This window comes from Balaenoptera borealis (assembly GCF_965194805.1).
Source record: "Balaenoptera borealis genome assembly, chromosome: 17".
NCBI classification, from domain to species: domain Eukaryota; kingdom Metazoa; phylum Chordata; class Mammalia; order Artiodactyla; family Balaenopteridae; genus Balaenoptera; species Balaenoptera borealis.
Genome location: NC_138876.1, coordinates 73,978,267 through 74,006,226, shown reverse-complemented (window position 1 = coordinate 74,006,226; position 27,960 = coordinate 73,978,267). Strand labels below are relative to the sequence as shown.

The following is a 27,960-nucleotide window of genomic DNA, read 5'->3' as shown; positions in this document are numbered from 1 at the left end:
CATGCCTATGTGAGGAAGCCTCCATAAAATCCCAATGGGAGGGGCTTCGGAGAGCTTCCAGGTGGAGGAAGACATCTGCACCGGGGGGGTGAGGCACCCCAACTCCATGAAGATAGAAGCTCCTGGGCTTGGCACCCTCCCAGACCTCACCCTGTCTATGTCTTCATCTGGCTGTTCACCTGTATCATTTATCATATCCTCTAATAAAATGGTAAATGTAAGTAAGTGTTTCCCTGAGTTCTGTGAGCTGCTCTAGCAAATTAATGGAAGCTGACGAGGGGGTTGAACGGACGTCTGATTTATATCCAGTTTGGTCAGGAGCACGGGTGATAACCTGGGCTTGTGACTGGCATCTGAAGTGTGTGACTGTGTGTGTTGAGGGGAGTCTTATGGGATTGAGCCCTTAACCTGTGGGATCTGACCTTCCTCCAGGTCAATAGGATCAGAATTTAGTTAAATCATAGGACACCCAGCTGGCATCCCAAAGACTCGCTTTTTGTTATTGGGGAAAAGACCCACATTTCGTGACCAGAAGTGTCAGGTGTAAAGTGTTTGATGAGAGTGGGAAAGGAGACACACAGGAGAGAAACACACAGTAGGGAAGAAATGGGTTTTTCCCTACACAGGAAAAAAAAAATTGGGGTTTTTCTTTTTACTACATAAATTTATTTACAAGTAACGAATTGTGACTTATTTTTGCTAAATCTTTCTAATGGCACAGTATTACAACTCATGACATTTATTGACAAAATTACCAGGAAAAAAAGCTAAAGAGCATATATTATTAGAATGAGATAATTCTGTGATGTCTGAAGCCATGAGCCAGAAAGATCGCTGGGGGACAAATGTGCAGCAAAAGGAGAAATTTACTGAGCCTCATCAATAAAGGACCTCTGGGCCAGAACACTTATGACCTTTGCACAGACTGCTCTAAATGCCATACATAATAGCATGCATTTAATCATCAGTGTGCCATTATTTTGGATTACTGTAGCTCAAGATCTGAAAGTTGAGAATGACTGGTAATTGGAAAATTAACAATCCAAATTTCTTAACATACTGTATTGTAAATTAGTGGTTCACAAAATATGGTACAGATACCTCCAGTTATCTCCAAGGCCTCATGGTTATCAAGGTTGGATATATGTCTGTTTAATGTTTACAACAGACCATTGCTTATATTATCATTCAGCATAAATCAATGGATTTTCTATCATATTTAATAGATGTCACCTCCTTAATATCACAAAATCAGCACTAGAGTTGCAGTGAGGTGATCTGTTTTTGTTAATTGGTAATGGCACCATGAAGAGATTGACTGGGGGAAATGAATAGTGCCTGGAATTCCAAAACAGGATCTAAAGTTTGAGAACTAGTGGATTAAAGAAAAGAAAAGAAAAAAAAAAAGCCATGATTAATTCCACTGTAGCACCACCTAGTGGAACTTTAGAAGAAATCAATTGGTTTTTCTACAGTCTTGGAAACAAGGAAAAATGTAAAGTGAACTAGGATTCATTAAAAGTAAGCTCAACACAAATTGCACATCCTAAAGTGATCTGGGAGACTGATATGCTCCTTTTAAAAATAAGAAGCAGCTTTATATTTATAACTAAAAATCCAATGTTTCTAGTTATAAATTTGACATACTCATTTTATGTATATTACAAAACTAAGAAAAAGTATACTAGGATAAGGGTCATTCATAATTCCACCATTCAAGAATGTATATCATTTTAAACATTTTTCCTATGTCTGTATATATATTTATATTTTAAAATAGAGTTTATATTTTTGTACTGGTTTCATTTAACGCTTCTTTGGTTACATCAAGCTATTAAGTATTTATCTATATAATAATTCTGGTCACAAATTCTGATGTGTGGGTTTTTTCCCTCCACCAAAAAGCAATCTTGGACACCACCTGGGTGTCCTGCAGTTCAGCTCAATTCTGGCATATCTACCTGGAGACAGCATCAGGATCCTCAGGTTAAGGGCTCAGTCCCACAAGACCACCCTCCTCTTCAGATGCCAATCGTAAGTCCAAGTTGTTACCTGTGCTTCTGACTGACTGGCTATAAATAAGAGGTTCCCTTGACCCTCTCCTCAGATTTGATTAATTTGCTAGAGTGGTTCGCAGAACTCAGGAAACTAGTTTACTCAGTAGGTTACCAATTTATGACAAAGGATGTTAAAAGGTGCTTATCAATAGCCAGATGAAGAGATACATAGGGAGAGGTCCCGCACAAAGGAGCTCTGTCCTCCTGGAGTTTGGGGCCAGCGCTGTGGCACATGGAAGCGATCTGGTTCACCAACCTGGAAGCTCTGTGCACCTCCTCCTTCTGGGGGGTTTTATGAAGACTTCATTACACAGGCATCATTGATTAAATTATTGATATCAGTGATTGATTCAACCTCCAGCCTCTCTCTCCTCCTTGGAAATAGGCGCGGGAGTGAAAGTTCCATGATTTATTCATGGTTGATTCTCCTGGCAACCAGCACGCCCATCTCTAGGTGATTTCCAAGAGTCACCTCATTGACATAAACTCAGTTGTGGTTGAAAGAGCCCTGTTATGAGTAACAAGACACCCATTCCACTTTTATGGCTCTGAAGCAATTTCAGGAACTGAGGCCAAGAGACCAAACAGAACAAAAGATGCTCCCGTTGCCCTTATCACTCAAGAAATTTCAAGGGTTTTGGCAGTTAGAAGCCAAGAACCCTGGACAAAGACCAAACTATATATTTATTATAAATCACAATATCACAATCTGTAACATTGTTTCACGGATGAATCCACTAAAAATACACGTAAATTGAGCCTCTACTTTGGAAGATGAGTAGGAGCAAAAAATTTGAAAAAGTTAGCCTTGAGCTTGAGTCTGAACAATTCCGTGAACTAGTTATTCAACCTCAGGCTAGTACTAAAATTCTTTGAAGGTCAATTTCTTCTCAGTAAAATGGGAATAAAGTTGAATCTGTAAGGTTGATAGGAATAAATGACAGTGTAGATAAAATACTAAGCTGGGACAAAGTGAGAGAGTGGCATGGACATATATACACTACCAAATGTAAAATAGATAGCTAGTGGGAAGCAGCCGCATAGCACAGGGAGATGAGCTCGGTGCTTTGTGATCACCTAGAGGGGTGGGATAGGGAGGATGGGAGGGAGATGTAAGAGGGAGGAGATATGGGGATATATGTATATGTCTAGCTCATTCACTTGTTATAAAGCAGAAACTAACACTCCATTGTAAAGCAATTATACTCCAATAAAGATGTTTAAAAAATATTATATAGAGATGATGAATACTAAATATTTGTTTGTTGATACAAACTAAATAGATATAAAATAATACAGTTGTGCCAGAAATTCATTTTAAGGTTATTAGAATAACTGGCTATCACAGCTAAACTTTTTTTTAAAAATATTTATTTATTTATTTATTTGGCTATGTCAGGTCTTAGTTGTGGCACATGGGATCTTCGTTGTGGCATGCGGGATCTTTTGTTGCGGTGCGTGGGCTTCTCAGTAGTTGCGGTGCGCAGGCTCTCTGGTTGTGGCATGCGGGTTCTAGAGTGTGCAGGCACAGTAGCTGTGGCGTGTTAGTTGCCCTGCGGCATGTGGATCTCAGTTCCCTGACCAGGGATCAAACCCGCGTCCCCTGCATTGGAAGGCGGATTCTTAACCACTGGACCACCAGAGAAGTCCCATAAACTTTAAAACTCCTTTATTACAAACAACATTAGTAAAATTTGTTTAAAAATTAACATATCTATTCAAGAAAATGTTCAATATTTATATACATTAGAATCTGTCTAAAATTAAATGAGTCAAATATATATAATTTTAAGGAGTTGTAAGAATGATGTAACTTCAACTTTTACATCTATGTAGGTGATTACTATATCTACATCTAATGTCATGATCTGTTTTGACAAATTTCAGGTAACTTCATCTATGAATATATTTAGGGCATTTAAAAATGAGATTATTTATGTTGTTACATGTGTTTTTGAAACTTAAGTAATTATATATGGTGTATATTTATATAGTTTCCAATATTCCCTTATTATACACTGTTAATCTTTATCTTCATTTAGCTTTGCATGCAAGTCAAATTATTTCTTTAGGATAAACTCCCTAGAAATGAAATCGTAGAAATGATAGTTTCGAGAATAAATAATGACAAGCTTCACAGAGCTGTCTGTTCTTTATAGCGTCACTCCTCAAAGGCAGATGTAAGACCCCTCCATGCAAATTAAACTAAGCAATTCTACGCTGGCCGATATTAAATTACCAAGAAAGCCACCTACCTTTCTTATGATCTAGCTCGACCCAGGGATTGAGTTGAAATATCTGAAAGAGTATCTGGAGTACGTCTTAGCTCAGGTTCTCTGGAAATAGCATCTGGGGGGCAATCTGCATGCCGGAGATTTTTTAAGGATTGTACTCAGGAGCAGCACCTGAAAGGCCACTGGGGAAGTAAAGCTGGCAGAAGGTGAACCACGATGCGGCTGCTGGAGAAGCCTCAGTCAGGCCCAGAGGGAGCTTCAGAGGTGAGGGAAGGAGGTCTGTGCCCCACCACAACCAGTAACTGCTGCCAGCTGTCTCAGGGAGGTGGTGCAACCTCGGGCAAAGCGGCTTCCGCTGAGGGCAATTCCTGGAGGGGACCGTGAGCCGTCAGCAGCCATGAGTGTGGGCAGCGGCGGAAATGAGCTCCGCAGGCCTACCGGGGGTCTGGACAGCACACCCCAGCCTCACTATAGAGCATAAGTTCTCTAGTCAGTCTTCCCCAAACATTTCTTCTCTCAGCTAGGACACTGACATCTCAGCAAACAGTGAGTTAATATTTTATGCTTGACCATTACCTGAACTATAGATTTTCTGTGTTGTCATTTAAATAGAGACTCACACATTATCAAACAATTCAGAAGTCTGACGCCCTCTTTGAAAATTGAGAATCCTAATAAAACATTGCTCTGAATGAAGGTTACTACCTCTCCAAGGAGATAGATGATCCAAGAAAGTACACTGAAAGTCAGGTTCAGATTCTCATTAGAATTCTTTTAAAAATTTCTTTTCAAAGCATATATAATTAAGACCTTTAGGCCCTGAAATTTCACTCTATGTAGTATGTTAACATGGCTTCAGAAATTTCAGCCTGAAAAATGAGGAGGCACTCCTAGAATTCTAAGCTTCATTCAGTTAGAATAGCAGGTAGTCACTAAAGACATATACATAATCAGCAGTATAAGAAGGAAAATTAACTGCAACTACTTATTACGAAGTTAAGACGTGTCATAAAATACACCACAAGTCCTGAAGCTGGTGAAATGGTTTCTTCATCGTTTTGTTCCTTAATTTCTTCTATAGATTCCAAATAGAGGTGGAGAAATTCTGCTGTTTCTCCTGATGTTTTTTTCTTTAACAGGATCTATCATTCTCTTATGCATTCTTAGGGCATCCTCTAGGATTTTCAAACCAAATTCCATTTCTTGGATATGAATGTACATGACAAACTTTATCTTCTGTACTCATGTACCTAAGATTGTGCACCTTTCATGCTTTTCAGTATTTATCTGGTGCTTCCTCAACTCCTCCGATATGCTGGGATTACTGTGTTAATGGATTCCTGGAGAGCTGGTTTAGGAGGATATATCTCACTTTTTCTTCATCTTCAGAAACGAGATCTATCGTTTCAATTTGTAAAAGATCATCTTTTTCACTTGATGTAGTCATCATTAATCCCTCCAACTCTCAGCTCTTCTCATCACGTTTCTGGACCACCTGTTACGTCACATCAACCTGCTTTGCTCCAGCCAGGCTCTCTCTCTCTTTCAGGCTCTCACTTCCGCGAGCCAGAGCACAGAGTCACAGCTCTGAAGTACATTGTAAGCACATTCAAATCTAATTCTGTAAGAGAAAAGAACCATTTCTCCAAAGAAGCAACATCATTACGGCTAAAGTCTATCCTGATAATCTATATTAAATTAAATTATTAATTTAATTTCACAATCTTTAAATGCTTTATGTGGTTGAGCATTTTTCACATTTATTTGTCATTTAGGTGTCTTCTTTGGTGAATCGCTGGCCATTGTCTTTGCCCAGTTTTCTATTGGAAATGTATTTTTCTTTCTATTGATTTGTACATGCTCTTTATCCATTAGGGATATTCATCTATTTTTCCCCATAATCTGTGATTTATTTTTTAATTAAAAAAGGAGAGAAAAATCATAACTGGATGTACCAAAATTACTTCGAATTTAACTTTTGCAACTCTGCTCAACATTCTCCTGTCACAAACCGGCATCCTTTTAATATGTTCATAAATCTATTCATAATACCATCTTTCTCCTATCTATCTCCAAAGCTAGAATCCCCTAAATTACCTTTAACTCTTCTCTCTACAAAGTCCCTTATACCCAACCTATCACCAGGTTCTGTCATTCCTTTCTTCGAAATAAATTCCTGTCATTCCTTGATTTTTTTTTCTTTCCTTTTTTTTTTTCCCACTGTCTTAAGAAAATCCCTCTTCTCATTCCCCAGTTGTTGTGGTGCTAGTGGTGCTATCGAACTGATCTTTTCACCAGTATTCCCCAGTGGGGGGAAAAGAATTAATTTTTACCTCAAGTGATACTTGTGTAACTTTGGGATTGACCTCTGGCAGGGGGAATTGAGCTGTCTGAATTACAAAGAAAATACAGGTCTTTAATTTTTTTAATGACTTTTTTTAAATTTTATTTTTTATTTTTATTTTTTAGCCACACCGCACAGCATGCAGGATCTTAGTTCCCCGACGAGGGACAGAACCCAGGCCCCCTGCAGTGGAAGCGCGGAGTCTTAACCACTGGTCTGCCAGGGAAGTCCAGTCGTTAACGTTTTTAAACATGTGAAAGAATCCTGATGATAGTATCATTTAAAAGATGTAGATGTACAGGCCAAAAAGGAATCTCTAGGCGTAGAATTATAAAATCAAATAATTTTCAAGCAAGTTAAGCAGATTCTGGAAGCAAAACCATTTATTTTACAGATGAGAATATAGGAATCCAGAGAGACTGAGTGATTTGTTCAAGGATACTTCTAATTATAATATATTTATATACTTATAAATTATGTACATTATAAAATATAGACAAGCAAGTGTGATATAAAAAATAATTTAAAATTATTTTATTACTGGTACAAAAATTCTTTTTGTTTTTACTATTAATATTTTTGATGACTACTAAGTGAATATGCATAATCATTTTTAAAAATCTTGGGTTATCACTTTTTGCAATAGCAATCCAAAAGTTAAGTTGTAAGTTCAGCTTTTTTGATACCTGTTTGTTAAAAAAAAAAGATACTTCACAAAGATATGTAGATCCAATATTTAGTTTTCAAGTCCATCCACTTTTTCAAAGGTTTTTATCGAAAATCAGTTAGTAGCTTCCACCTTTCCTAATGTTGATTAACTGTTCTTGACAGGTAATTAGAAGGTGTTGTACTTTCAAATTTTAAAAAAGTGTTTGGATCTCTTAAATGGCGGACAGTAACAAGTGCTGACAAGGATAGAGAGCAAGTGGAACTCTCATAAATTGCTAGTGGGAATGCAAAACGGTACTGCTATTTTAGGAAGACAGTTCAATAGTTTCTTATAACTTAAACAAATACTTACCATACAACCCAGCAATCCCATTCCTACTTATTTATTCAAGAGAACAAAAACATCACAAAGATCTATAGGTGAATGTTTATTCATAATAGCCAAAATCTGGAGAAAAAAACCTAAATGCCCAACCATTGGTAAATGGATAAACAAACTGTGGTACATCTATATAATGGAATACTACTCAGCAATAAAAAGGAATGAAAAACCAACACCTGCAATAACATGAATGAATCACAAAAGTATTATAAATGAGGCTACAATGAAAAACCTACAAAATATGTATCATTTTGCAAGTGTGCATAACTTTATATCTATCTATATATCTATATAATTATAAGAAGAGGAATTCTTGGTTCAAAAGGCATGTGTGTTTGTACTTGTGATATTTCAAACTGCCTTCCTTATATATTGTACCAATCTACATTCCCACCAGTAGTGGAAAGTGCACCTATTTCTTTACAACCTTATCAAAAGAGAGTGTAGAATTTTTGGATTTTTGCTAATCTGACAGGGAAGTGGCATTTCAGTGCAGATTTAATTCATATTTCTCTTTCCATAGAAGTTCTAATATAGTACCTGGTACTCCAATTGATCATCTTGCACGTCCCGAGGAACTCATACCTTATGCTAAGACCCCGATGTTTCAACACCACTGTACGTCTGTCTCTGTGCCACTTCACAGATTGTTCCCTGTGCCTGGAATGCCCGCACCCCCATCATTTGCCTGGTGAATCCCTGCTTATCCTTTAGAACTCTCACCAGCTTTGTGAAGCTTTCCTTGATTCTCTTGGATTGAGATAATGTTACAGTCCTCTGAACTGCTGCTGCACTCTGTGTCTACGATCCTACATTTCATGGTGAATTACAATGATCTGTCTTCTCCAGTTCGCTGTGAGCTCCTGGGCATATCTGAAGGTCTATCTAAGTTCCATAAGACAAGGGCTGCAATTCACTCTCTATCCTCAGAAGCTAGCGGGGGGTCTGACACAAAATAAGACTACAATAAATGGGTTCTGAACAGAAAGGAACAGTCTCTGCCAAAGCAAACATGTTTCTGTAAAGACATATGCATGAATGAATGTGTATATGAATGAATAAATGCACTTGTCTAAAGAAATTTTCTGATGAATAAATCTGTCTAACAATATAATTCTGTATCTAATGTTGAGTTGTCTCAAAGCTTCCTCCCTGAGAACTCACATTTTAAAGACTAAAATGTGTGTTATTTGTCTAGTAGTCCAATATGGTCCAGAAACAGCTGGTAGAATGAGAGAGCCAGGCATCCTCCATTTATGCTGGGCTCCACCTGTCCGTAAAGGACATAACAACAAGATAATCTGAGATGCTGGCGTGGAAGAAATTCATTGCCTTCTATGACAACTGAAGTCAAGGAAAATCCTTCTGGTAAGATCTGAGGTATGAGAGAATATGCAGCTGATATTCCAAAGTGAGTGCAGGTGCCTGGAATGTGCCACCCAGAGGACTAGTGTCTGCACTTCTAGTTTGGGTAGCTCTGCCTGTATTCTAAGAACCTTACAGAAGGCCTTACATCGTGCATCCCTCACCTGTGCTGACCACGGAGCTGTACACTCGTCCATGAGTAAAGGCCCGGGAAAATGCCTCATCAGCTGCTCATCAAAGAGTATTATGCCTGGAAATAAACAGCTTTATATACCAACACCTCACAAACTCAATGAAAAAGATGCATACCTCAATCTCCTCCATGATCAGCACAGAGCCTTTAGCAAAATTAGTGGGTAAGAGGTAAACAAAGACAAGAAGCCTTTCTTTAAAACTCATGGCTGCTCCCAAAGAATTGATACAAGGGAAAGCAGAAAAGAATTATTATATGCTATTTAACAAATATAATAATAACTATGTTAGGCAATTGAGACAAAAGTTTGAATAAAATATAATCTCTGCCCTAAAGGGGTTTATAATCTAGTTCTGAGAATGAGATAACATATATTTGTACAATGCTTTTTAGTTTAAAAAGTACCGTCACACAGTACAAATTCTCTGCTCTGTTCCCTTTCCATAACCAGAATATAGAGGCCATCAACCAAAAAAGGGCTCTACAGAGGTTCAAAGGGAAGCGATTCCTTGCAGTTGAGTGGTAAGGGTGGGCTGGGAAGAGAAGAAGTCACGGAGGAGGAAGCAGCTCAGGTGAGCTCTGAAAGGTGGACATACTTCAATAGACAATGATTGGTGGCTTTCATTATAATAATAACTTGTGCATAGACATAAAGTCAAGAGGACATTAGGGACAAGTTTAGGGGAAGCATGAGGAGCATAATTTGGCTGCAATAGAGAAGCAGAAGAGAATACATCTGGAAATAAACGTATGCTTAATTTGTCCAGATTTTGGGCTAGCAAATTAAATGAATAAACTGCACTTTAATCTGAGGTAGGAAGACAGGTTTAGTTACTTCAAAAGAATTCCTCGTTTATTTCAAGCGATCCCTTGTATTCCCACCAAATTAATTTGATTTTCTGTGCTTCCCTCCAAAACTCCAATCAAGACGACCCATTTCCTAACCCGTTCCTAATCGACTCATATACATCTCCTCTCCCCCCATCCTCTCCCACCTAACAGCTGTCTCTAGGACAGTGACATTTTGACTGTTTCTTAATTTATTTCTTTATTTGTGGTTTCTGATTTTCTGTAAAGAGCAGGAAGTGTTTTAATAATACAAACCTATTTTTGTAATAAAATGTTTATTAATACCTTAGAATATATCCTCCAAGATTCTTTTACATAGAGCATATGAATTTTTTCTACAATCTAATATCATGTGTACTTTTTGCAATTTACCTATTATTAAACATCTAGGTTGTACCAAATTTTTGAAATGACTAATAGTGGAGAGCAGTTAAAACTAGATGAAAATAAATTAGTATAAAAAAGTACAATCCTGGGGCTTCCCTGGTGGCGCAGTGGTTGAGAGTCTGCCTGCCAATGCAGGGGACACGGGTTCGAGCCCTGGTGTGGGAAGATCCCACATGCCGCGGAGCAACTAAGCCCGTGCGCCACAACTACTGAGCCTGCGCGTCTGGAGCTTGTGCTCCGCAACAAGAGAGGCCGCGACAGTGAGAGGCCTGCGCACCGCGATGAAGAGTGGCCCCCGCTCGCCGCAACTAGAGAAAGCCCTCGCACAGAAACGAAGACCCAACACAGCCAAAAATAAATAAATAAATGAAGCTTTCATTTTTTTTTTTTTTTTTAAAAAGTACAATCCTGTTGCTGGGGGGGGGGGGGTGGAAAGCAAAATGGGCAACAATTCTTAAAGATGTATAAAACATTACAAGCCCCCCACCATGACCAAAACGACATGTCGTCCAGCTTGCTTTCCACCAAACTACCGTTGACAAATTATTTTCAGCCGAATAGTAATGTTACACTATGTACTGAGTACTGTGCTAGGCAATGATAACACGAAGATGAAATCCCTGATCCTCATCCTCAAGGAGCTTAATGACTAGTAAGGGACACAGCCTACATAAAGGATGCTCAGGTTGCTATGGGAACACAGAGAAAGGTATCTGATCCTGTCTGAGAGGATCCAGGAAGGTATCCTTGAAGATAGTCAAGCAAATGAGCCCTGAAGGATGGGTATGAATTAGGCAAAGAACGGCTGGGGGGAGTGGGAGTGTAAAAGAATTTCCAAGCAGAAGCAACAACCTGTGCAAAGATATAGAGTCAAGAGTGACTGTGGGAATTCCCTGGCAGTTCAGTGGTTAGGACTCCCCGTTTCCATTGCAGGGGCACAGGTTCAATCCCTGGTGGGGGAACTAAAATGCCGATGCCGCACCATCCAAAAAAAAAAAAAAAAGAGTGACTGTGGTAGTTGAGAGAATTCTAAGCGATACATTGTAGCTCAAAGGTAGAGTATATGTGAGTCTGTGGGAGTTCAAGGGAGTATAGGAAAAACTGTAACTTCTATGTATTTTCAGTTTAGTTTATATTTAAAATTGTTCTTCTTGTGATGCAATTTATATTAGACCTAATATTAATATAATAACACAAACACATAAATTATAAAAAATAAATTTGGCCGTATTGGGTTTGCATGCTCCACACAGTCAGTTCCAGACTGACATTGTGTGCAATGCAGAGGAAAAAAGAATAGAAATAACAGAAACAAAAAGAAGGGGATGGATGCTTTGTAAGGTAACCACAAGTGGGCCAAATCAAAAGTCAAATGCAGAATAAGTTAATTCAGCAATACTACAGGATGCATATCCTCGTTGAAGCCACCGTTTATAATAGTAATTTAAAGCAAGAATGCGGACCTCCCTGGTGGCGCAGTGGTTGAGAGTCTGCCTGCCAATGAAGGGGACACGGGTTCGAGCCCTGGTCTGGGGGGATCCCACATGCCGCGGAGCGGCTGGGCCCGTGAGCCACAATTGCTGAGCCTACGCGTCTGGAGCCTGTGCTCCGCAACAAGAGAGGCCGCGATGGTGAGAGGCCCGCGCACCGCGATGAAGAGTGGCCCCCACTTGCCGCAACTGGAGAAAGCCCTCGCACAGAAACGAAGACCCAACACAGCCATAAATAATAAATAAATAAATTAAAAAAAAAAAAAAGTTAAAAAAAAAATAGTCTATAAAGCAAGAATGCATTTTAAGTTGTAAATTTCCAGCCCACACAGATGTAACACAACAAATGTGTCGTTGGAGACTGCCAACCCAGAAGTGAAATAAATGATCAGATTCTGATCAAAAAAACATTTGAAATGTACTGAGTTCCAATGGAAGTGGTATAAAGTTCTGAATTCATTTACACTTGTAAACACCATAACATGTTGGGAAGATAGTGACATAGTTACAAGAGCACACAGTCTTTATGACCTTAAGAGAACCCCCATCTGGACACAGTTATGAAACTACAGATAATGTCTAGAAATAGGCATAGGGTGTGGGAGTGAAAATATTTTTACTCTAGAACTATCAGTCATTTCAAGTGAATTTGGGGCATTATGATAGAATGCTACTTTAAATAATGGCTAGACTTTCCCCCTGGTTTTAGACCTAAATATGCTGCATTATCTGATTTTCCAGCCAACTTACCTAGCAAAGAAATAATATCATAAAAATCTAAAAACTTTTTTGAGCCGAAGCACTAGTATCCTTCCCTCTGCCCTCTATGCCCCAACCGTGCCGCCTGTCACTCGCAGCTCTGAAACAGGCTCTCCCTTTTTTCCCTCTACCACTCTTCTCCTGGTTACATTCCACCTTGGGCATATTCCTTCTAATTTCTCATGTTTCAGCTTAAGCGTAATTTTCTCAAGGAGGCACTCATACCGCTATATAGTCTAAATTCTTCTGCTATGTGATTCCACGAACTTCCCTTTTGGTAACATTTGTTTGACTTGCAATTACTTTTTAGTACCCACCACCCCAACTGGACAGTAGACATCATGTGGGCTAGAACCCTGCCTGCCACATGGCGGGCACTCAATCAACACTGATTGGATTAAATTGAGCTTTATAGTTCAAATTGATAAATCAGGTATATTAGGCCAGAATCTCCACCTACAAACTCATATGTGCATGAAATGTACACACAGAAATTGTAGAATTACTACAATTCAATTTCTATTCCAAGGCATCATTTTACCAGGCTGGCAAAAATTTTGTCTTGGTCAATTCAGTATCTTCCCCTCTTTTCCCCTAATATTTGCATAAAGCCAAGATATTGAGATGAAGCTCATTTCTCTTCAATGTCATCTGGGCCCTCGATCACTTGAGATATCGATTCCCCACCGGGACCTTTTGGACTAGGCCAAGCAGGTTCCCCTGGAGACTGCCGTTCTCCTATCCCACGACTCCTCTGAGTTACGATTGCTCGTCTCTGCCTCCGTCCTTGGGTCTCATTCCCAAGGACGAGTGGGACTCGTTCCGCTGCTTGGTGCTCCAAGCAGCCGCTCCCCCTGGGTCCCGCTAACGCCCAGGGGTCTCCCCCAGAGCTGAAGCTTGGAGCTGCTGGCTCTGGGACCTCCACCCCACCTGGGATGTGCTGACTCTGCACTCGGCGGGGAGAGTGCTCTCCTCTGGGACCCTCCCAGCCTTGGGGATTCTTGTTTGAGGCTGTCGAGAGACTGTGGAAGGAGGAGGGGAAGCTGTAATCGTTTTGATGCTCCCTCCCCAGCCTTTTGTCTATTAATTCATTAGTTTTTATCCTTAAAACTCAAAGGTCAGCACGCCCCACCCCCGCCCCATAGCTACATTCCTTCCCTGAGTACAAACAGAAGCGCCTAGGTGCTGCTTTAAAATGGATAAAGGACCAAGACAAAAGGAAATGTTGAGACTGGACAATTTATAACAAGGGCCGACTTGGGAGTATTAACCTTTCTGAAATCATGACATCTGATTCCAGATGTTAAAGCCTTATTGAAATTCTTCTTGAATTCTGCTCCTTTACCCCTACAATGGCTTCTCTCGAATGAAAACACAGTTGTTTTTAATTGTTCAAATAAAGGCCTCAATGCTATTTTGGGCTGTATGTGTTCTAGTTGTATCCTAAATATATGTGTATTTGTTGCATATATTCATGTGAATGTGTAAATATATACACATATACATATCACAGTACCATGTCATATAGTCCCATATTATTGTTCAAATAAGTTGCATATTGTACAATATAAATGACCTGCTTCTATCAGATGTGTAAGCTGTTTCCAGTTTTTTAATTACAAATGAAGATGTGATTCCTTTTACTTGAAAAAAAAAAAAAAGGAAATGTTGAGGAAGAGGAGAGAGGGTTGGATGAATACTGACAGATATTGCAAAATCAGTGTTCTGCTTCATATTCACAAGTAAAAATTTGACTCCTGAATGGAATATTTGTGATGAGTTACTAAAGGGGAATGTAGGGATTATTTACAATTCTTAATCCGAGATTGTGGTAAATTACAATCACCAGGCTGTTGGACAGAACATCCCCTGGCATCTACTCAGAATTACCATGTGCCAGAGTCCCTGCTTGGCCCCAGGTGCTGGAAAAACGCTTCTCAACAACCCTGTGACATAGGCATGATGATTCCATTTTTTAAATGAGGAAACAAGCACATTTTAACTAAAGTTCACACAGCTATTAGGTGGCTTGGCAAGAATAGAAGCCAGACACATATGACTGAAAAACCCATGTGTTCTTATTATTTTTTGTCACCTCTCATAGATTTGTGGACTCATGAATAGTATTGGTCTAAGATAGTATTTTATTCTTTTCCACTTTATGGTTCTTTAATTCTCCAAAATAACTCTCTTATTTTTTAAAAATTAAGATTATCGAACATTCTTGAAAGAGATTTATAAGGTATTATATTGGCTTCCTAGGCCTGCTGTAACAAAGTACCACAATCTGGGCAGCTCAAAACAACAGAATTCTTTTGTCTCACAGTTCCAGAGGCTGAAAGTCCAAAAACGAGGTGTCCGTGGGGCTGTGCTCCTTCTGAAACCCATAAGGGAGAATCCCTCCTGCCTCTCCCTAGTTTCTGGCGGTCTGCTGGCAATCCTTACCAAGCCTTGGGTTGAAGCTGCATCACTTCTGCCTCTGCCCCCCGCATCACGGGGCCTTCTCTCCAGGTCTCCTCTTATAAGAGACACCAATTGTATTGGATTGTGGGCCCACTCTACTCCTACCTCATCCTAACTAATTATATCTGCAATGGCCCTACTTCCAAATAAGGTCACATTCTGAGGTACTAGCAGTTAGGACTTATCTTTCAGGGGACATAATTCAACCTACAATAAGAATGTTCTAAGTACTTTAAACAGCAGAGACACTATTTTGTATACAGTGAACAAACAACTGGTCATCAACATCTCATAAAATGAGAAGAACAAAGATGCTAGTAAATATCTCATATTTTTCATCATTAGCCACATACTTTTGGATTTAGTAATGTTTTTAAACCTAAGTGTGCAAGCAGTGTATAAAATGCTCCAAAATATTTAAAGATTAGTTCATAATAGATTCTATTGATACAACATATTTGTGAAGCACTTGATAGTTTCACCAAGTATTCTTGGGTGTGATTTCTCACTTAGCTCTCAAAAGAACCCTAATATGTTTTTCTCATTTTGAAAATTAAGAAATTAGAATGGAGAATGTTAAATACTTGTTTAAGACAGGCTTTCTAAAGAGGCAGACTTGGGACATGAATCCAGATGTTCTTAGTAAAATTCTGGAGCTCTTGCCACACATCTTGGTACCTTTTAATATTTAATAATAATTATGATGATGATAATGATAACTGCTGATGTTTATTGAAGGTTTACTATCTGCCAAGGACAGTGCCAAGCACTCCACAGAATTCTCTCTCATTTAATTTTTCGAAGAACCCTAAGAGGCAAGCACAACACCAAAGCACAGAGCCGGTGAGGAATTAGCCACAGGTCACAGAGCTAGTAAATGCAAAAGCCGAGATGCACACTCAGGTGGGCCTTCTCCAGAGCCTGCCCTCTTAACTACTTGTATATGCCTAGCTGACCTTAGGAAGCCTTCCTTGGCAGTCTCTATTCCAGAGTCCTCGTCACCCGAGTTCTTGTTGCACCATTACTAACCAGCGTGACGGTGTTTCTTGGCACATTACAAACCAATATATGATTAGCCCAATTACTTTAAGCAAGTGACTTAAAATTTCCATTGCCAGCTGTCTCATGTGCCACATGGAGATATACTGCAGTGAGGGCTAAGTTATATAACACATATAAATGACCCAGCACACATCAGCCAGGTAATGGGCACTCAATTAATTGTACTTATGAGTCAGGCTGATAATGATCATTTATTGTTTAAAAAGTACTCTGGGGGTTGGAGGAGGGGACAATTAATCTTGACGGGTGGGACTCGAGATGTTATGGGGAAAAGTAACGGTAGGGCCTTGAAGAATAGGAAACTGTTAACAGGTGAAGGGCACGCTGTGGTCTGAATGTTTGTGCCCTCCCAAAGCTCGTATGTTGAAATCCTAATGCCTGATGTGATGGTATTAGGAAGTGTGGGCCTTTGAGAGGAGACTAGGGTTCTGATAAAAGAGACCCCACATAGACCCCTGCCCCTATTGCCATGTGGAGACACGGCAAAGCTGCAGGCCATGCACCAGAAAGAGGGCCCTGGCTGGAATGCAACTGTGCCAGCACTTTGATCTTGGACTTCCAGCCTCCAGAACCGTGAGAAATACATTTCGCCCCTGTACACACGTATAGGCTACCAGTCTGTGGTACTTTGTTACAGCAGCCCAAACAAACAGGGCACTGTACGCAGAGAATCCCGCACAAATGAAATGACGGTTCCAACAAGTGGGCCCCGCCTGTAAGAACAGTGGGGACCACAATACTGAGCACCCCCGACCGAATTAGGAACTGTGACCCCCAACTGCCTGTGCTGTGGGTACTTAAGGAAACCATCTGCAGCCATCGAGTCTGTAATTCTCTATTCACGTGTGGACCGTTGCCATCACCCACGTATCACCTCTCCCTTTACCGACGTAGGGCCACTCTTGCAGTGGCAGCAAGAGCTCGTTTCTGCACTGGCCCTCTGGCCTCTGCATCCTGCGCCTGAGGTACCTGATCCTTTTCTTCCCTAAGGACTGTCCTGCCTGCCGCCTGAGACAGTGGCCACCACATCTACGATAGAGAAGGGCACTCCCTCGGGTTTAGAGTTGGCGGGGAGGGCAGTTACTTATTTCCACATCCACCCTGGGCTGAAGCCCGTGGTAACTCATCTCTCACCAGCCACGATCCAGGGACCCCGGGACAGCACTCTCTGGTCTAGTCCCGTTGCACTACTGGGAGTGGGGAAGGGAGAGGGTGAGAGTAAGTGGAGTTTTCCATCAGAGTCCTAAGGCGGCCTGGGGAATCAGCCCTTCTGCACAAGTCAGCACACCCAGGATTCTCGCTCCTACTCCCCCGTCACCTCCTAATGCCACCGCCGAGCTCCTGCTTCCACGCTCTGCTCACGGCTTTCCCGCTACCTACACTTTTCTTCACTGCCCATGTAAACGCCATCCACTCTGCAACCTCTGTTGATCTCGCAAAACTCCTATGGCACTTGGCACAGGAATTTTACTCTTTTGGAAAAAGCAGAGACCTTCCTAAAAAAATTGCCTAAAACTTGATTAGAAGACTGGCCTAACCATCTGAAAGGTCTATGTTCTAATTCCAGTTCTATCATTTTCACGTACTGTTACAACCTAAGTGTAATTTTCTTCTCTTATGAATGGATTACATCCTAACTGTCCTGCCTCAGAGAATTGAGATGTGCTCATTTAAGAACAGATGCAAAAACATTCCTGAAAATGGTAAACCACTATCCAACTGAGGTGATAAGGGGAGGTTTTATCTTCATAACTAGGAAAGTTCTTTAGAGGATAAGGGCAATGTCTGATTTGCATCCCCCCAAAATGCCTCAGAAAGTGCATCAATTAGAGAAGGCATTCAGTATTTGTTGATTAATGGGAAACAATATTTTTACCAAAAAAGAGGTCTTTTAGTGTAAAGTTTCAGCTTTATACACTTAGTTTTAGCAAACAAGATTTAATGAACATATTCAGCATTTTAAAGATCCAGTGATTTTTCTGACTTCTGAATGACATTTACAAGCATCGTCTTTTTGTACTCTTTTACAACCTAAATCTAATTTCATTATGCTAGATTTATCAGAAACATCAATATTTTCCATTTGAAGTTCCTGATTAAAAAAAATCACTTTGGGGCTTCCCTGGTGGCGCAGTGGTTAAGAATCTGCCTGCCAATGCAAGGGACACAGGTTCGAGCCCTGGCCTGGGAAGATCCCACATGCCACAGAGCGACTAAGCCCGGACGCCACAACTACTGAGCCTGAGCTCTAGAGCCCGCGAGCCACAACTACTGAGCTCACATGCCACAACTACTGAAGCCTGCGCGCCTAGAGCCCATGCTCCGCAATGAGAAGCCACGACAATGAGAAGCCCGCGCACCACAACGAAGAGTAGCCCCTGCTCACCGCAACTAGAGAAAGCCCGTGCGCAGCAACGAAGACCCAACGCAGCCAAAAATAAATAAATAAATAAATTAAAAAAAAATCACTTTGGAAAAACCAGAATAAAACTGGAATTCTTCAACATTTTCACCTTAAAGTGAATAGTCTTCCTTTTAAAGTATTTTACTTGATGCATTTGTGAAATTCAGGGAAGCACAAATCTCATTTAATAGCATGTAATGAGTCTTCCAGCTTATGGTGGATTTAGTATTGACAAAAATGTTGTAACTTTATTTATTTTGGCCGCACTTCATGGCTTGCGGGATCTCAGTTCCCTGACAAGGGATTGAACCCAGGCCACGGCAGTGAAAGGGCTGAATCCTCACCACTAGACCACCAGGGAACTCCCCCAAATGTTGTAATTTTCAAACGTTTAAGTTAAATCTAATTTTCTCACCGGCAGGGAGGTTATGTCCAACTTTCTATAACCCCACCACCACTTATACCCAACTACAGATGACATTTGTTCATCTGCACATTGCTTTCTAATATATTTAACTCACTAACATGAGAACCACAGTACACATATCAAATTTTATTGAATAATTTAGCATCTTCGTCTGTACTTACAAAAAGAGAAAGGAACACTTAATTATTACTTATATTGTGCCAATCATTATACTTGTCACTTTAACTTGTTGATGCTTATTATTCCTGAATTCTGTATTTGCAGATATGCCTACTTAAAATGTATTTTTGGGGGGAAAGCGGCGGGTGGAGGTGGTGGAATGAACTGGGAGATTGGGATTGACATGTATACACTGATGTGTATAAAATGGATGACTAATAAGAACCTGCTGTATAAATAAATAAATAAAATTAAATTAAAAAAAATTTATTTGTAACCCTCAGATCAATATTCCAGCACTTTTGAGATGGTGGACGTACATGTGGGCAGATTGGGGGAATCTGATTTGCTAAAGGAGGCACACGCTCCCTGCTGAGGTCTGACACGGCTACACACTCTCTTCTTGTTTCAGCTAGCATACTGTATACATACATCATTTTTGTAGTCTATTAAGTGCCGATTATCACATTTCTGTGCTTTTTGTTGCTGATCTTGCTGTTTAAAATGGCCCCCACCTGTAGCGCTGAATGCTATCTAGTGTCCCTAAGAGCAAGAAGGCTGTGATGTGCCCTAAGGAGAAAATACGCGCATTAGATAACTCTGTACAGGCATGAGTTCAGTGCTGTTGGCCCTGAGTTCAATGTTAGTGAATCAACAGTATATATGAAACATAAATAAAACAAGGTTAGGGACTTCCCTGGTGGCGCAGTGGTTAAGAATCCACCTGCCAATGCAGGGGACATGGGTTTGAGCCCTGGCCCAGGAAGATCCCACATGCCGCGGAGCAACTAAGCCCGTGTGCCACAACTACTGACCCTGTGCTCTAGAGCCCACAAGCCACAACTACTGAGCCCACGTGCCACAACTACTGAGCCCACGTGCCTAGAGCCCATGCTCTGCAACGAGAAGCCACCGCAATGAGAAGTCTGCGCACCGCAATGAAGAGTAGCGCCCGCTCGCCGCAATCAGAGAAAGCCCACACACAGCAACAAAGACCCAATGCAGCCAAAAATAAATAAATATATTAAAAAAAAAAACAAACAAGGTTATGTTCTGATTGGCTGACAAAAATGTCATGATTAGAGGCTTGCAGGAACCTAACCCTGTGATTCCCTGGGAGCAACGGCTCATTGTTTGCTAATTCAGTTTCCCCGAGACTTTATAGAACCTAACTACCAAGAATAATGAGAATCGACTGTACATTTGCTTGTTTTTAATGAACAACAACAACAAAAATAAGGTAATTCTTCTTTTAAAATTTTATTACGGAAAACTAAAAAAGGGAGAATAGTAAACGGACCCCCAGGTACCTAGGACCCAGACTCAACACCAGCCAGCCTCATTTCCTCCTCTTCTCTCTCTAGCTGGATTATCTGGACACAAATCCCAGACATATACCATTTCATCCATGACTATCTTACGGGTAAATTCTTGTTAACTCTTTAAAACTGTAAGAGTGAAAAATCTGGAAAACAAAGTTACAAAGAAGGAACTAACCACATAAATTGATAGAGTTAACATTTTGATTGATTTCTCCTCAGTCTTTTTACACATAAACAGAAAGATTGGAACCATATTGATTAGCTCCTCCCTTTTCATTTAACATTAAGCCGGTTTTCCATATCTTTAGTCTTCAAAAATAAAATAAATTGTAATACTCCTTTGTACATCATCTCATTTAATAAGAGGCATGTCATTTTTTCCTGTCTGCTTCATTTTTTTGAGAGGTGTGACTGCTAATTTAAAATTACGCTTTTTATCTTGAGATAATTATATACTCACATACGCTGTAAGAAATCATCCAGAAGACACAGTATTCTCGCTACCCAGTTCCCCCCAGTGGGAACATCTTGCACAACCACAGAGCAATGTCACAACCAGGAGAATGATGTCCATACAGTCAGGACAGAACTTTCCATCACCAGGAGGATCCCTCCCGTTGCCTTTTTACAACCATACCCACTTCCCTTTTGCCCCCAAATCTTCCTAACCCCCTGGGAACCACTAATCTGTCCTTCTTCTATAATTTTGTCATTTCAAGAATGTTATATAAATGGAATCAGATAGCATGTAAACTTTCAGAACTGGCTTTTTTCACTCAGTGTAAGACTCAAGTTGTTTCGTCCGTCAGCAGTTCCTTCCCTTTTATTACTGACTAGTATTCCAGGTGTGGACATAGCACAGAATGTTTAAACATTCACCCACTGAAGGACACCTAGTTTTGGGCTATTATGAATAAAGCTGCTATAAAAATATGCATACAGGTTTTTGTGCGAACACAAAAGTGCATTAGTTTCCTATTGTGGCTGTAATAAATTACCACACACTTAAAAACCTCAAATTTGCTATCTTGCAGTTGTGGAGATCAGAAGCCTGAGTTCCAGGCTTCCCTGGTGGTCTAGTGGTTAAGACTCTCGGAGCTTCCAATGCAGGGGGCAAGGGTTTGATCCCTGGTCAGGGAAGTTCCTCATGCCATGGGGCATGGCCAAAAAAAAAAAAAAGTTTGAGTTCCTTCTGGAAATTCTAGGGGCAAATCTGATCCCTGCCTTTTCTTTCCAGAGTTGGCTGGCGTTCCTGGGCTCATGGCGGCATTCCAAGTGTTGCGTCCAACATCACAAGATCTTTTGACTCTGGCCCTTCTGCCTCCCTCTTATAAAGGCCCTTCTGATTATATTGGGCCCACTTGAACCATCCAAAATAATCTCTCCATGTCAAGATCGTTAACTTAATCACAACTGCAAAGACCCTTTTGCCATATAAGGTACCATACTCACAAGTTCTACGGACTAGGATGTGGGCCTCACGGCAAAGCCGTTATGTAGCCAACGACAAGTTTGCGTTTCTTTGGGGTAAGTGCTCAAGAATCCAACTATCATTGTTGGTTGCATGCTTACTTTTATAGGAAGCAAACTGTTTTCCATAAGTCCCACCAGCGGTGTAAGGGCGATGCAGTTTCTCTACAACCTTGCAAGCATTCGGTCACTTCGTTTTAGTCATTCTGATAGGTGTGTAGTGATACGTCACTGTGATTTTAATTTGCGTATCTCTAACGGCAAAAGACATTGAACATCTTTTCACATGCTCATTTGCCATCTGTATATCCTCTTTGGTGAAATATCTGTCTATGCCTTGTCTGCTTTATTTTTAATGCAAATACCCAGAAGTTTTTCAGAAACTCTTTCACCAAGGCTAGTAACAGAATTTATGGGTTCTTTGGGTAGGTTTTTGACCTGGATCTTTGGGGAAGCTTAGGTGCAGTGGTTCTAAAACTTTAGTGTGCCTCAGAATCACCTGTTGAGCTTGATAAAATATAGCTTGTTGGGACCCAAGCCCAGAGTTTCTGATTTTGTAACTATGGGGTGGAGCCCTGGAGAATTTGCATTTCTAACAAACTCCCAGGTAGCAATGATGCTGTTATCCCAGGACCATACTTTGAGATGCTTTAGGGAGACCTTACGGCTACTTGATGTTTTCTGTTGCCTTTTCCTTGTCATTGTAAATTTCCCTGTAGTAAATATTAGAATGAATCAAATAGCTGTTGTGCTCCAAAGTGAAGTGCTTGGGGAAAAAAAAAAAAAAAGAACAGGGGTATGGCAAAAATCAATCTGATCTCCCAGTGGCCAAAGCTTGGAACAATCTGAGCAACTAAATAAATTATGACAGTACTGGATTATAACCCAAAGAACAAATATCCATGAGTCCATAGTGATATAAATAAATATGGAAGAAAGGACAAACTTTCTCTGCACAAGAATTCTAAATACTCCAGGAGGTGGGACTTTAATTCCCTTCTCCTTGCGTGTGGGCTGGATTTCCTGACTCACCTCCCAAGACTTTAGTATGGAAAGTGGAAAATAGGAATTTTGCCATGGAAAACCTGGCAGACATCACTTTAACCAAATGACCAAGATTAACATGATCGGTGGTAAGTCATACTGATGTCACATGCCCCCTGTTATGATGTGATAAGAAAGGCATCTCACCTTTGGCATTGTTCCCCTAAATCCACGAGCCCCACCTACTTGTGAGGAAGGAAACATCAGAAAGACTCAATTTGAGGTTCGTTCTAAACATATCTGCCCAGTGCTCTTCAAAAGTGTCAAGACCACGAGACAAGACGAAGAAACTCAAAAACTGGGGGAGACAAAGAAAAAGAACGTTAGTGAAAAAACTGGAAATTCGGACAGTCTGTAGGTAATAGTACTGTAACAATGTCAATTTCCTAGTTTTGATAAATACACCTGGTTAAGTAATATGTGAACATTAGGGAAAGCTGGGTGAAGGATACAAAGGAATTCTCTGTACTATCTTTGCAACATTTCTGTTAATCTACAATTATTTCAAAATAAAGAAGTTCCCCACCCAGTTTCTGATTTGGTAAATACAGTGGGTCCCCAGAATTTGCATTTGTATTAAGTTCCCCAGAGATGCTGTTACTAGGGAAACGCTCTGCAAAACACCGGTTTACGGAAACCTTAGGGCTACTTGATGTTTTCTGTTTCTTCCTGTCATTGTAAATTTCTCTGTAGCATACACAAGAATGAAAACAGTTGTTGACCTTTCTCTTTCAAAGCAGGTTTACTTTTCTTTTTGGTGGAAGGCGGGGTTTATTCACTGCTCTGCTCAGCTATTAGTCTTACCTTAAGCATGATATTTAAGGATTCCTTCCTTCTAAAAATGCATCAATCAACCCTCACATTGAATTTTCCATGCTTGGTTCACTTATACTATGTTACTTAGTGATAACAAAAAGCCTTAGAAATTTTGTCTTAAATATTGGCAAAAATTCAAAGAGAAGTTGAAATGCTACTAGGTTAAGGAAGTGAATCTGGGTAATTACTATGCACACACAGTTTATTATAATTTGTCTCTCACTATCCACCATCACCTTCTTCCCTAGTAGTAAACTTTCTCATTTTTAACTGAGCACACGGCCAACCAGAATACATCACCATATATCCTCCAAGTTTCCTTAAGTAGGTATTTTCATAAGACTGTGTCCTAGTTAGGAGACAGGCAGAAGTGGGAAATGGAATTGCTACAAAATGTCCTTAAAGGGGAGAAACGGGCCTTTCTTCACCTTGCTTTCTGCTGGTAGGAATGACTATGATGGCTGGAAGTTGAACAGTCATCTTGGACCCCAGGTGGAAGTGTTATCATGAGGATGGTGGCAAAACAGGCTATAAGGAGCCCAATACCTGACTCTGTGACAGCAGCCCAAGCCCTGGACTGACTACCTCCAGACCGCTTTTTTTTTTTAAATTTATTTATTTAATTTATTTATTTTTGGCTGCGTTGGGTCTTCGTTGCTGCACACAGGCTTTCTCTAGTTGTGGCGAGAGGGGGCTACTCTTCGTTGCGGTGTGCGGGCTTCTCATTGCAGTGGCTTCTCTTGTTGTGGAGCACAGGCTATAGGCGTGCGGGCTTCGGTAGTTGCGGCACGCGGGCTCAGTAGTTGTGGCTCGTGGGCTCTAGAGCACAGGCTCAGTAGTTGTGGCACACGAGCTTAGTTGCTCCGTGGCATGTGGGATCTTCCCGGACCAGGGATTGAACCCATGTCCCCTGCATTGGCAGGTGGATTCTCAACCACTGCGCCACCAGGGAAGCCCCTCCAAACCTCTTCTGTATGAAAGAAAAACTGACCTGTCTTAAGTTCCCGTTATCTTGGACTTGCTATCACCTGCAGCTGAACCTAACTGGAACGGATACAAAGTGTCATGCAGAAGTGCAGGGCCCACTATTACCGCTGTGCAGAGTGGAAGCTCACTGGATAATGGCAGCAAGGTGGCTGAGGGGTGAAAGGGGGCTGAAATCCAGCCTGCCCTCTCCTTTCCAAGCTGTGATCAGAGCGGTGTTCACTAGGAGGCTGAGATGCCTGCGGCCCTGCGGAAGAGTGAAGCACTGTCTAGAATCTAGACTCTACAGCTAGAGTTTGCACACTTCTGGAGGCAGTGCGGAGGATCTGAGGTAGTTCCCACAGGTACTTAAAACATTTAATATTAACTGGGCCACATCTCATGGTAGGTAGTGCTGCATTCTGCAACTTCAGACCTCCAGGCTAGTTAGGATAATATGGAAGGAAGGAGTTTGTTGCGGGACAGAAAGAGAACAGAAACTCACCAGAACATGTCATTAGGCAGCATTATATGGTGGCTACAGTACAAGCTCTGGAGCCAAACTGCCTGTGTTCAAATCCTGGCTCTCACAGTGATCAGCTGTGTTATTTCAGGCACTTTTCTTAACCTCATTGTGTGTCAGTTTTTGTTAACAGCACTTAATGCCCAACGATGCACTGAGGATTTTAATGATTATTACAGTGCCTGACATGTAGTGATGAATAAATGTAAGCTATTACCACCATTCTGGGAATTCTTTAGCAAAGGAACCAGAAACTAGCCCTGTATAGCCACTGCTTCTTGAGGGCTTAAGCTCTGCCAGGAATTATCCATATCTGACCTTATTTTACTCATGGGGAAACTAAGGCTTAGAAAGGTTCAGTGACTTTCCCAAGGTTATACAACTAATGTATCTAGCCCAGCTGTAATTCAAACTCAGATTGGTTTGGATCCCAAAGCCATGCTTTTAAACTAAGATAATTAAGATTGGAAGACAAAGCCTGTGAGATTTCACATGCTTCCTCTTGTATACCCTCCGTTTGTTTCCCCACTCATAACAGGTACTGTAGTAGCAAACTCTTTCAGGCTAAGGTCTGTAAGGAGTGAGGATGGACAGACTGGAGAGATTAAGAGCAGCAACTGGAAGGGTGGGGTAGGGTGGAGCAGGGGGGTCCTGGGGAATTGCAAAAGCATTCAGCCTGAGCTGAGAATCAGGCAGAGTCCCACTTGGGACTTGCAAAACGGGAGCGCCTGGGGAGCTAAGCAGACCTGCAAAATGCCTCTTGGTGATGTATATGAAACACTGGACTCTCGAGATAAGATTCACTTCTACTATTCATTGCTTCTAAAATATTGTTGCATTGTTAAACACAAAGTCAATCCTATAACTTAGCAATTTTATATTTTATAAACTATCACTTATCCGATGGCTTTTAAGTAAAGTAAGGATTTGGCCATTTAAGTTATTTCTTTACATAGAGTCTAAGAAACCTTTGCCTTTATTGCAAAGACGTTGTTTCAACCAACCATTCAAAATGTTGCAAATCAGCTCCTTTGGTTTTGCCAATTTGCAGAAAAGTAACTTTACCAGTTTCTCTTGAACCTTTAAACGTCTGTCCTTTCAGGACTGAAAAAACATCCTGCAACTGTGCTTACCTTTCCCAAAGTAACTTTATTCATTCATCAAAATCAACGTCAGGGGAGGGTAAAGTCTGACTTCAGAGGTGACGGTTAACGTGAGTTATTCCTACCATGCTCCTGAGGTTTGGAGAGAACGAACACTTGCCGGGGCACCTCCTATGTGCTTTTAAGTGTCGGCGCCCAGAGCCGCAACCCAGCCACTTTCGCTGCACGTGCTGGCTCGCGGTTCGCCCAGCAACTCCGTCCCGAGGGCCGCCAACTCATCCCGCCGCCCACGTGGCCTTGGACGGCCTCGGGCGGCCGCGGTGGAGGCCTGGCCGCCGCGGCTCGATCACCTAAGGGCGGGCGCGGCTGCCGCCGCGGCGTTCCTACCCACCAACGTTCACTCCGCCGCCGGGAGGGCGCCGCCGGCTGGGCTCTACAAGTCCGGGCAGCCCCCGCCTGCCGCCCACGCCCACTTCCCGCCCAGAATGAAACGGACTCCGGCTCCGGCCCGGTTCCCCGCCGCCGCCGCCGCCGCCGCTGCCGCCCGACGCACGCCCGGCGGCCTCCGAGCGGCACAGAAGGCAGGGACCGAATCGCCCCGGAAAGCTGGCGCTCGCAGCCGCACAGGCGCGCTCCGTACGCGGCGCATGCGCCGAGGGGTCAGCGGCTCAGGCCCGTCTCAGATCACGTGAGGGCGCGGAGGCGGAGCTAAGGCCTGTGGCGGGAGGGTGGGGGAGGAAGAGCGAGGTGAGCGCGGACGTCAGAGTGGAGAGCGGAAGGTCAGGGAGGCTCAGAGCGGAAGTGAGACTAGGGAGCCTGTCCGCCATTGTGGACCCGAGAAGCGGAGAGCGAGAGGGGAGGAGAGCGTGCAAGCGAAAGAGACGGGCCCCTTCCACCGACTCCCGAGCGCGAGGCCCTCTTTCTGGCTTCTTAGCGAGCGGCGGCGGCGGCTGGAAGAGTCTCTCGGCCGAGGGCGGCAGCCAACTGCTGTGAGTGCACGGGGAGAGGCCCAGGCGGCGGCGGCGGCGGCGGTAGCAGCAGCAGCTCTCGGGTTGCGGTGAAGAATGTCAGCCACTAGCGTGGATCAGGTGAGGGAGCAGAGGCCGCAGGCTCGGCGAAGGCCCGAGCCCCGGAGCTCCACCCTCGCGTGGGGCTCCGGCTCCTCCCCGTCGCCGCCGCCGCCGGGCCCGTAACGGTGCCCCGGGCACGACTGGCTGCGGTCCCGCCGCCCGAGCCGGGGCGTGCGCCCGGGCCGCGGAGCCTGCGGTCCAGGCGGGCGGCCGCGGGGGCCGCGGAGGGTGGAGGCAGGACTGCGCTCCGGGGCCTTCGGACGCGTCCTGAGGGCGGCAGAAGTGGGGCTGACCCCGGGCGAGCGCTGGGAGACGGCTTCCGAGTGGCGGGTCGGAGGGCGAAGCCCCGGCACGGGTGGGCGGTCGGTGGCGATGGAGGATGTGGTGGGTTTCACTCCTACGCGG

The 27,960-nt window shown here is 42.3% G+C and overlaps 1 protein-coding gene and 1 long non-coding RNA gene across 8 annotated transcripts in view; one reads left to right on the top strand and one right to left on the bottom strand.

Annotated features, from left to right (window-relative positions):
* LOC309615304 overlaps positions 1–27,079 on the bottom strand; it is a 167,997-nt gene extending 140,918 nt beyond the window's left edge. Inside the window, exons 1-3 of one of the 2 annotated variants that reach the window (XR_014236711.1) lie at positions 26,516–26,647; positions 23,228–23,378; positions 4,313–5,912 (exon numbers count right to left, since the gene is read on the bottom strand). This is a non-coding gene — a long non-coding RNA (uncharacterized lncRNA). Of the gene's footprint in view, positions 1–4,312; positions 5,913–23,227; positions 23,379–26,515 lie in introns of both variants that reach the window. The other variant, XR_014236710.1, reaches the window with a different exon arrangement.
* Positions 27,080–27,272: 193 nt separating this feature from the next.
* The window catches only part of YTHDF3 (YTH N6-methyladenosine RNA binding protein F3), a 33,398-nt gene continuing 32,710 nt past the window's right edge, over positions 27,273–27,960 (top strand). For 2 of the 6 annotated variants that reach the window (XM_082364713.1, XM_082364722.1), the window contains exon 1: positions 27,273–27,573. Coding sequence is in view for 2 of the 6 variants with exons in the window: in XM_082364720.1 (XP_082220846.1) it covers positions 27,550–27,573 (24 nt within the window). In the remaining 4 variants the exon portion in view is untranslated. The remainder of the gene's footprint in view (positions 27,574–27,960) is intronic. The other 4 variants (XM_082364723.1, XM_082364721.1, XM_082364720.1 and 1 more) reach the window with 3 other exon arrangements.